At 42.0% G+C, this 11,482-nt stretch overlaps 1 protein-coding gene across 1 annotated transcript; it reads right to left on the reverse strand.

Moving 5' to 3' along the window:
- Positions 1 to 6,923: 6,923 nt before the first annotated feature.
- LOC138370160 (baculoviral IAP repeat-containing protein 8-like) lies at positions 6,924 to 8,493 on the reverse strand. The gene is made up of 3 exons (XM_069334154.1): positions 8,049 to 8,493; positions 7,757 to 7,921; positions 6,924 to 7,645 (listed from the first exon to the last, which is right to left on the reverse strand). Exons 1-3 carry the CDS (start codon positions 8,413 to 8,415, stop codon positions 6,960 to 6,962), a joined length of 1,218 nt encoding a protein of 405 aa, XP_069190255.1. The 5' UTR covers positions 8,416 to 8,493; the 3' UTR covers positions 6,924 to 6,959.
- Between the last annotated feature and the right edge of the window lie 2,989 nt (positions 8,494 to 11,482).

Below are 11,482 nucleotides of genomic sequence, written 5' to 3' on the forward strand. Positions count from 1 at the left end.
CAGCTGCGGAGCCGGTCGGCCGAGGGGACAGCACACTGGACTTTTGATCCTGTGGTCCTGGATTCGATCCCAGGCGGCGGCGAGAAACAATGGGCAAAGTTTCTTTCACCCTGTGCCCCTGTTACCTAGCAGTAAAATAGGAACCTGGGTGTTAGCTGTCACGGGCTGCTTCCTGGGCGTGGAGGCCTGGTCAAGGACCGGGCCGCGGAAACACTAAAGCCCCGAAATCATCTCAAGATAACCTCAAGATAGCTGTTGGTGGTTGTGTAGCTGGTGGTGGAAGTGATGGTGGCACTTTAAGCAGCACGGGTGTACTCATGTGAGTTGATCGTGGTGTAGCTGGTGGTGGTGGTGGCACCTCAAGCAGCAAGGGTGTACTCATGTGGGATGATGGTAGTGGTGGCGGCATCTCAAGCAGCCCGGGTGTACTAATATGGGATGATGGTGGTGTAGATAGTGGTGGTGGTAGGGGTGGTGCTGGTTGTGGTAGTGGAGGTGATGGTGGCACCTCAAGCAGCACGAGTTTACTCATGTGGGATTATGATGGTGTAGCTGGTGGTGGTGGTGGTGTAGCTGGTGGTGATAGTGGTGGTGGTGTAGCTAGTGGTGGTGGTTGTGGTGGTGGTGTAGCTGGTGGTGGTGGTTGTGGTGGTGGTGGTGTAGCTGGTGGTGGTGGAGGTGGCACCTCAAGCAGCACGGGTGTACTCATGTGGGATGTAGGTGGTTTAGCTGGTGGTGGTGGTGGTACCTCAAACAGCACGGGTGTACTCATGTGGGATGATGGTGGTGTAGCTGGTGGTGGTAATGGTGGTACCTCAAGCAGCATGGGAGTACTCATGTGGGATGATGGTGGTGTAGCTAGTTGTGGTGGTGGTGGTGGTGGTGGTGGTTGTTGTGGCACCTAAAGCACCACGGGTGTACTCATGTGGGATGATGGTGGTGAAGCTGGCAGTGGTTGTGGTGGAGGTGGTGGTCGTGGTGGCACCTCAAGCAGCACAGGTGTATTCATGAGGGATGATAATGGTGTATCTGGTGGTGGTGATGGTGGTGGTGGTGGCACCTAAAGCAGCTCTGGTGTACTCATGTGGGATGATGGAGGTTTAGCTGGAGGTGGTGGTGGTGGTACCTCAAGCAGCACGGGTGTACTCATGTGGGATGATGGTGGTGTAGCTGGTGGTGGTGGTGGTGGTGGTGGTGGTGGCACCTCAAGCAGCACTGGTGTACTCATGTGGGATGATGGTGGTGTAGCTGGTGGTGGTAATGGTGGTACCTCAAGCAGCACGGGTGTACTCATGTGGGATGATGGTGGTGTAGCTGGTTGTGGTGGTGGTGGTGGTGGTGGCACCTCAAGCAGCACTGGTGTACTCATGTGGGATGATGGTGGTGTAGCTGGTGGTGGTGGTTGGTGTGGTGGTGGTGGTAGTGGTGGAATCTCAAGCAGCACGGTTGTACTCATGTGGGATGATGGTGGTGTAGCTGGTGGTGGTTGTGGTGGAGGTGGTGGTGGTGGTGGCACCTCAAGCAGCACTGGTGTACTCATGAGGGATGATAATGGTGTAGCTGGTGGTGGTGGTGGTGGTGGTGGTGGTGGCACCTAAAGCAGCACGGGTGTACTCATATGAGATGATGGTGGTTTAGCTGGTGGAGGTGGTTGTGGCACCTCAAGCAGCACGGGTGTACTAATGTGAGATGATTGTGGTGTAGCTGGTGGTCGTGGTGGTGGTGGTGGTTGCACCTCAAGCAGCACGGGTGTACTCATATGAGATGATGGTGTACCTGGTGGTGGTGGCACCTCAAGCAGCAAGGGTGTACTCATGTGAGATGATGGAGGTGTAGCTGATGGTGGTTTAGCTGGTGGTGGTGGTGGTGGCACCTCAAGCAGCACTGGTGCACTCATGAAGGATGATTATGGTGTAGCTGGCGGTGGTAGTGGCACCTAAAGCAGCACTGGTGTAATCATGTGGGATGATGGTGGTTTAGCTGGTGGTGGTGGTGGTGGTGGTGGTGGCACCTCAAGCAACACGTGTGTACTCATGTGAGATGATGATGGTGTAGCTGGTGGTGGTGGCACCTCAAGCAGCACGGGTGTACTCATGTGAGTTGATGGTGGTGGTGGTGGTGGTGGCACCTCAAGCAGCACTGGTGTACTCATGTGAGATGATGGAGGAGTAGCAGGTGGTGGTGGTGGTGGTGGTGGTGGTGGCACCTCAAGCAACACGTATGTACTCATGTGAGATGATGATGGTGTAGCTGGTGGTGGTGGTGGTGGTGGTGGCACCTCAAGCAGCACGGGTGTACTCATGTGAGTTGATGGTGGTGGTGGTGGTGGTGGCACCTCAAGCAGCACTGGTGTACTCATGTGGGATGATGAAGGTGTAGCTGGTGGTGGTGATGGTGGTGGTGGTGGTTGTAGTGGCACCTCAAGCAGCACGGGTGGACTCATGTGGGATGATGGTAGTGTAGCTGGTGGTGGTGGTAGTAATGGTGGTACCTCAAGCAGCACGGGTGTTCCCATGTGGGATGATGGTGGTGTAGCTGGTTGTGGAGGTGGTGGTGGTGGTGGAGATGGTGGTGGCACCTCAAGTAGCACGGGTGTACTCATGTGAGATGATCGTGGTGTAGCTGGTGGTGGTGGTAGTGGTGGTGGTGGTGGTGGCACCTCAAGAAGCACGGGTGTACTCATGTGGGATGATGGTAATGTAGCTGCTGGTGGTGGTGGTGGTGGTGGAGGTGGTGGAGATGGTGGTCGCACCTCAAGCAGCACGAGTGTACTCATGTGGGATGATGAAGGTGTAGCTGGTGGTGGTGGTGGTGGTGGTGGTGGTGGCACCTCAAGCAGCACGGGTGTACTCATGTGGGATGATGGTGGTGTAGCTGGTGGTGGTGGTAGTAATGGTGGCACTTCAATCAGCACGGGTGTTCCCATGTGGGATGATGGTGGTGTAGCTGGTGTTGGAGGTGGTTGTGGTGGTGGCACATCAAGCAGCAAGGGTGTACTCATGTGGGATGACGGTAGTTTTGGTGGCACCTCAAGCAGCCCGGGTGTACTCATATGGGATGATGGTGGTGTAGCTGGTGGTGGTGGTGGTGGTGGTGGCCCCTAAAGCAGCACGGGTGTACTCATTTTGGATGATGGTGGTGGTGGTGGTGGCACCTCAAGCAGCACGAGTTTACTCATGTGGGATTATGATGGTGTAGCTGGTGGTGGTGGTGTAGCTGGTGGTGATAGTGGTGGTGGTGGTGGTGTAGCTGGTGGTGGTGGTTGTGGTGGTGGTGTAGCTGGTGGAGGTGGAGGTGGCACCTCAAGCAGCACGGGTGTACTCATGTGGGATGTTGGTGGTTTAGCTGGTGGTGGTGGTGGTACCTCAAACAGCACGGGTGTACTCATGTGGGATGATTGTGGTGTAGCTGGTGGTGGTAATGGTGGTACCTCAAGCAGCACGGGTGTACTCATGTGGGATGATGGTGGTGTAGCTGGTGGTGGTGGTGGAGGGATGTGGTGGCACCTAAAGCAGCACTGGTGTACTCATGTGGGATGATGGTGGAGTAGCTGGTGGTGGTGGTTGTGTAGGTGGTGGTGGTAGTGGTGGAACCTCAACCAGCACGGTTGTACTCATGTGGGATGATGGTGGTGTAGGTGGTGGTGGTTGTGGTGGAGGTGGTGGTTATGGTGGCACCTCAAGCAGCACTGGTGTACTCATGAGGGATGATAATGGTGTAGCTGGTGGTGGTGGTGGTGGTGGTTAGTAGTAGGGGGTAAGAGCCACAGACGAATTTTTTTGGGGGGGAGAAAATTCGTCTGTGGATCTTGGGGGGTTTCAGGTAATTTAGAAATTCGTCTGTGGATCTTGGGGGGTTTCAGGTAATTTAGAAATTCGTCTGTGGATCTTGGGGGGTTTCAGGTAATTTAGAAATTCGTGTGTGGATCTTCGGGGTTTTCAGGCAAATTTGGGGAGTCACAGATTTGGAATTAAGGATTTCTTATGAGTGAGTAATTTCCGAGATTTAGAAGTTTGTTAAAGTTCTTATGATGTAAAATAATGTCATACGAGTTTCATAAAGTTCTTATGAGTGAGTAATTTATGAGATTTTAGAAGTTTGTTAAAATTCTTATCATGAAATAATGTCATACGACTTTTGTTAAAAGTTCTTATTTGTTTCTTACTTAGAAACTAGTATATTGCCATATATCTGAATCATTTCACTGCCCCCCTCCCCCCACCCCTTCATCTCCTGCTCGTACCTCACATCACCTCCCTCCCCCCTTACCTCGCAATCTCTCGCGTCACCTTTATTTACCTTAGGCCCAGCCAGCCAGGCGCTTCATGTAGGTCTCCTCTTATCATATCTTATCTTCTCCATAATATCTGGACCGTCCCTCCTCTCTCTCTCCTTTCATTCAGTTCAGTTCAACTATTTTCCAACATCGTATGTTTTCTCCTTTTCATTAAGCAAGTCAGTTTTACACAAATAAATCGTGTTAGTAAGCATGTTCTAGCTCACGTTCCCCCGCCTTAGTTCCCTGTCGTATAATGAATACTATCATTCCAATCCCTCTAAAATTTAAAAATAATCATATTTCAAACGTAGTTCAATACAGTAATTTAGTTACCAAGCTCCAGCGCTTGTCCCCCACCTTAGTTCGTTTATACAAGATCGTTAGTAACAGTCCAATTTCCCTGAAATTTTTACCCTCTGTATTTCAGGCACCGTAAATAAGATCAAAACAGTTACTGAGCTCCAGCGCTTGTCCCCCACCTTAGTTCGTTTATACAAGATCGTTAGTAACAGTCCAATTTCCCTGAAATTTTTACCCTCTGTATTTCAGGCACCGTAAATAAGATCAAGTCAGTTACTGAACTCCAGCTCTCGTCCCCGCCTTAGTTCTCCTTCGTATCTTTGTAAATAACCCATCAATTTCCCGAAAATTAAAAGCAGACATACTTCAAAGTTAGTAAATAAGATCAAGTCAGTTACTGAGCTCCAGCTCTCGTCCCCGCCTTAGTTCTCTTTCATATCTTTGTAAATAATACATCAATTCCCCTGAAATTTTTACCCTCTGTATTTCAGACACCGTAAATAAAATCAAGTCAGTTATCGAGCTCCAGCTCTCGTCCCCGCCTTAGTTCTCCTTCGTATCTTTGTAAATAACCCATCAATTTCCCGAAAATTAAAAGCAGACATACTTCAAAGTTAGTAAATAAGATCAAGTCAGTTACTGAGCTCCAGCTCTCGTCCCCACCTTAGTTCTCTTTCGTATCTTTGTAAAATAACCCATCAATTTCCCTGAAATTTTTACCCTCTGTATTTCAGACATAGTAAATATGAAGTAAACAATTATAAAACTCTAGCTCTTGTCCTCTGTCCAAGCTCACTTTTGTAAATTCATTACTCTCAGTCCAAATCACCCAACTACATTTTCAGACATAGTAAATAAAAACCAGTTCAGTTATCAAGTTTCAACTCTTGTGCCCCAGCTTAGTTCATTTGTGCAAGTTCTTTATTTTCCAACTAAATCACCTGAGATTTAAGATCACCTTATTTCTAACGTAGTAAAATTAATCTGGACATTAGCCTTAGATCATCAGACATAAATATATTCGATCAAGTCCGTCTCCAGCCTAACTCTTATCCGAGTACACACATAACCCCAACGTGTATAATTATCTTTCACCCCCTCCCACCTTCCTCCATCTCATCCAAGTCTCATAAATTTAAATGTAGCTGTTAATTTGCGTTCTTTCCCCGTTCATAGCATATTCTCTGTAAGTTCAGATCTGTACTTAGTCTTACATATTCTCTAGTTCTTTCCCATTTTATACAAGACTTAAACAACTATTACCGTCTCCTCTATCTTATTTAAACATGAGTCATATGTAAATATACCCGACTCTTTCCATCCATTACAAGTCCTAGCTTGTTCACCGCCCAACTCACTACGCTATTTCTACTTTACATGTTATAGCATGTTTTCCGCTCATCTTGGTACCAACCCTTACAATCTCTCTCTCATTCCTTTACATGTCTCAGCATGTTCGCCTCGCATCTTACTACGCTGTCTACTTTACATGTTGTAGCATGTATTACTGTGTCCCATATCTTATTTAAACATGAGTCATATGTAAATATACCCGACTCCTTCCATCCATTACAAGTCCTAGCTTGTTCACCGCCCAACTCACTACATTGTCTACTTTACATGTTGTAGCATGTTTTCCGCACATCTTGATACCATCCCTTACAATCTCTCTATCCTTTACACATCCCAACTTTCAACCCTTTCTTACAATTTTCCTCCATCCCTCCGCTACATGTTCTTACCCGTTCATTACAGTCCACTACATATTCTCTAATCATCTCTGTACTAATTCTCAAAACTAGTTGTTTCTGTCATTTTAGTAAGTAAGTAAGTAGATCATCGTTATTAACAACAACAACAGTAACATTACTAATTCACAGTAAGTTACTACGCAGCATTTAGCAGCTAACCATTTTCAAAATAAGGTCAATATAAATCATTCTAAGACATCTTCGTACAATTAAAGATACTTGCCTGTGCACTAAGTCATTACTTACAGTAGCATCTTAAGGCATTGTTTTCGTAACTCAGTTTTATTAAACATACACCTTCATTAGTCAAAGGAAAACTTTTCAAGTCATTGTATTCAATATTTCCGTTAAACTTACTACATCATGTCATTATTCGGTTTCATAATTAAGTACTTGTTTCAGTCCTCCAATGTAATAAGCAAATTATTCTATTAAGGATAAAGAAATCTTATTTAGAAGAGACATTAAGTTTATTACAACATTTAACGCTTACAGTTATTCATAGTAGTTATACAATTATTCAAGAAGCAATCATATACAAGTGTTCTTAGTAGTTATACAAGTGTTCAAGAGAATCATATACAAGTGTTCTTAGTAGTTATACAGGTATTCAAGAAAATCATAAGTGTTCAAGAAGCAATTGGATTTATTATATATAAAATATTTCCTCTACAAATTGGACAGCATTTCAGAGCTAAAAGACAACCACTGCATGTCACCATATGTTTACATGGTAGTATTACAATATTTATATTTTTATCCATACAAACTCTGCATAAAATATCTTCTTCCCAAGATTGTTCTGTACAGTCCTTGTTTTCAACAGTGTTAGTACAAGTCTCCGGTAAAGTTTTCAATCCCAGATCTTCAGGCGTAACTTCTTGTTCCTTTTTATCATCGACTGCTTCATAAATTAAGTCCCGTACCCGTAAATAAATATCTGTACCCTCTTGCATATACCTCAACACGATTTCTAGACATCTACTTTGTATAATAAAAGGTAACAAATCTCTGGATTCCTTAAGGTACTCACTTAAAGCATATCTTATACTCTCCACAGGTATTAATTTTTGATGAATCAGATGTTTGAACTTATCCATACCCTCCATTAAGATATTAATTAAATCATTGTCTATAGGTTTTATAGGTAATGGTATTGTCAATCTAGCATTCTTAACAAATTCCTTGCCCCTTGCAAGAATAATGTAAGCACATTCTGGACTACATCTCGCATGTAACGTCCAAGGATCATCTTCTGGTCTCCAATTTCGTATTCCACAGGCGCAGTGATAGCAGCAGACGTGGTCACTTATACCTGAAAACCATAAAACAATCCAGCATTATCTCGTTACTATCTTTTAACTAATATTCATTATTTCTTTACTTATAACTCTATTAAGTTTAAAATAGTTAAAACACTTCATACCACAGTAAAAAAAAACAGCTTCTGCCAGCTCATGAGAAGTTTGCTTGACGCTTCCAGGCCATGTCATATCAAATGTCTCTAGGCGACATTTATAAGTTACCAATCCTGGATTCAGCGATTTCCTAAATTTTATCAATCCCAGATCTTCCTTAGGAGGAGCACCACCTAAAAAATATAACGTAGTTACGTAAATTATTCTCTAGAAGAATAAGAAGTATCTATTTAAGCAATCAAGTTTTGTACAGAGTATATAAGACTGGTATAAGAATACATCATAAGAATATATACTTACTACTATCACTTATTTTCTTATTTCCCAGTTCTATTTTATGGGAAACAAATTCCAGTCCATATTTGAAAGCTATCTCAGACACCTCTAAAGAAACATTGTCACTCCTCTTGCCTCTAATAAAGGCACAGTCTTGATTAATGATCTTATGACGTCTTCTGGGGGTATCACCAACAATCCATGCACCTACTATACAATAACAAAATGCACACAAACAGTAATCACTATTGCGAAGGTAATAGAACCCATCTTCAACTAAGTCAATAGGGTTTAACCACTTAATGGGCCAATCCACAAATGTTTGTAGTCTAACTCCTGCACATTTAAGGCTTTCTATACTGTAAAACTTCCTGGCACACAAAGGATCCATCGTGTGAGGGCAGCACTAACTATTAGAGTAGGATAAGCAAGTATATATATCCCTAAAATAAGTATCGTACATCGCTACATATTTAACAGTTTCCCCATTTATAATAGACAGTAATTTCCTCTAAATACTTCTCTATTTAAAAATCCTTAAAGTTTCATAATTAAATAAAGCTCTTATATAAATACTTAGTAAACTACTTTCATTATTTATTAGACTTATTAGAAAAATACATCACTTTGGCAATCTCGCTAAAAGTATACTGTTACGTCATTATTCGTAGCTGCCGTACATAATGATAGATATATATATAATTTAGTAGTAAATTCTTATTTAATCTAATTAAAATATATGCTTAAAGCATCTATATCCTAAAATGAAATATACTATTAGTTATAATGTCATATATAATATCACTCTAAGGTAACAAAAATCCTTATTAATATATTCAAATAAGTGGTAACTTTTACATTTCCCCCAATATAAGAGCGCGGACCTCACATTAGGGATATTATTACGACTATCTGGATCGTATCTACTACCTTACGAGGAAGAAAATTCACCATGGATACTGTTCTGACAACTTGTCAGGGTTATTTAACCGACGATTCATTTTGTAATAATGAAACCTGTATTGTGTACGGAGTGAACTGTATATCCTGTGTTCCCCGAGGAATGGCCCTAGACTTAGCCAAGAAATATTCTCATGCTGACGCTTATAATGTTCGCCGACCCTTGTACAGTCTTAAGAGATGTATCCCTGAAGATCGTCCAGTACCAGGAACAATTCATATCTCTAAAGGAGAAAATCTTCCGTATATTGTTGCTATAGCCACTCAATACGGTATTGGATTACCTATAGAAAGTAATAACATTGCTCAGGGAATTATAGAAAACTCAAAAGACAGAAACATGCTCGCTGGATTAAACGAAGATACATCCATTAATCGTCTCGTCTACTTCAAGAATGGTATGAAAGATTTATTTAACTTTATCAAGGGCTCTCCTCAAATTATGAGAGTTATAATACCAACAGGAATTGGGATTACATGTGTTCGAAGAGATAAAGTTTGGGAAAATACTTATCTTCCTGTTATTGAAGATATGTATAAACAGTTAAAACCCTACGGAGTGGAAGTTAAATTACTGTTTAACGAGGAGATTATGCAGAGGAAGAGCAAGTAACACTTGGCAACCTTTTGTGTGCGCAGTGTTTCTACGCGCAGCCTAAAGATGTATATATGCTCCCCCCCGGAGTGATCTCTTACGGTGTCCTCCTCTTCTTGGATGTCAGAATCTACTTCAAGCTTGGATATTCAAGGCTATGTAGATAAAGACTATTATTGGAGACTTTGCCTCCCTGTCCGTCTACAATAATCACGACTGTTTATTGTACGATCTTGATGCTACGAGTGTACAAATGTGTAAAATTGTGCAAGGATTGTGGGATCGTTACCCATATGCGAGATTACATCGTGAAAACTTTCCTTACAAAAACAGGGCTGTTGTATCTTATCGCAGTAACCCTGGCAGTATACATATTGGAGAACCACCTGAATTTAACAACCGGATGGATGAAGATCCCCATCTACCCCTTATTATTGGATTAGTGACTCAGTTTGCTAGTAGACCTGCAACTTTACCAGCATATGAAAATCCTCCGTGTGAAGTACGAAGTTTAGATGAACATTTTTACGATGGACTTGAAAAAGATACAGAATATCAGAGATGGCGCTGGTTTGAAAATGCTCTGAAGGAAGCCCTTATTTTCATTCTTAAAAGATGTGTTAAGAGAATTATTATTCCATATGGGTTTGGCATGTCAAGTTATTTGGACAACTGCGCAGTATGGGAAAGTAAATATTTGCCTATACTTGAGAAAATAGGACAAAAACTATGAAAACGAGGTATTGTACTCTTCATAGTACGTCCCGAAAACATCGTTCCTCCTCAGTCATCCACCCACGGCATCTTTGAAAATAAGATTCCATACATTGCTGTTCTTCAAAATTGACCCACAACTAATGCTACTGATGCTGCTAGGACACCTGAAGATGATGCTACGCCTGCTACCGCTGATGCTAGTTCACCTTCTATCAACACTAAGTTGTCTGATACAATTAATTCAACACCTGTTAATGTTACTACGTCTGTTGATATTAATGTTACAATGTGTGTTAGTAGTAGTTTTACAAATTTAGAAGAGAAGATGGATTGGGAATAATAATAATGTCTGTAAATAATTTATACTTTGTACATTTTTACAAATTAAATACATTGTACATTTTTACACATTAAATAACAAAATAGAAACTCGTGTGTTTATTTTCTCCCTTTTTTAATGTCTAAATGTCAACTCTACTTTTCTGAGTATATAAGAAGAGGTACGAAACTTTTTCTGTCTTACTTCAAGATGGATTGTTCTATGTACATGCAAGTGAAGCTTAAGCGTTTAAATAAGTGTATTATAGATGCTGATTTTACTAGTGATGAAATTCTAAAACCTGGAGACTGTCTTGTCTACGATTCTCATAATTTATCTGGTGGATTTGCACAACTGTTATGGGAAAAATATCCTTACAGTAAAGTTTCCGAGTGTGAAGTGGTACAGAATAATATAACTCCTGGTGGTATAGTACTTGCTTTATCTCCAGAACCAGAAATAAAGCCTCATATTATAGGACTTCAATACAGTAGCTCTAATGAAGATCTAGGATTACAGAAAGATATTATTAAACGTTGGAGTTTTAAATCTGCAATAAGACAAATTTGTTGTCAAGCAAGAAATAATAATTTAATCCAGCGTATAATTATTCCATATGGTATTGGGTTTAATGACGGAATAGGATGGAGTAAAGAAGAACAAGAAGAATGGGAGACACACTATTTTCCAGGACTAGCCCATTTAGCTTATGTTTTAAAGAATAATAAAAAAGAATTATTAATGGTTCGTATACCTCTTGGAGAAGATGTTACGGGGACTGGGAGAGAGAAGAAACAAGTAGAGGGTGGATCTAATAAACGGAAGAGAATGTCATAGTTAAAACTAGTAGATCTAAAATAATACATA

The sequence above is a fragment of the Procambarus clarkii genome, chromosome 31 (genome assembly GCF_040958095.1).
Source record: "Procambarus clarkii isolate CNS0578487 chromosome 31, FALCON_Pclarkii_2.0, whole genome shotgun sequence".
NCBI lineage: Eukaryota > Metazoa > Arthropoda > Malacostraca > Decapoda > Cambaridae > Procambarus > Procambarus clarkii.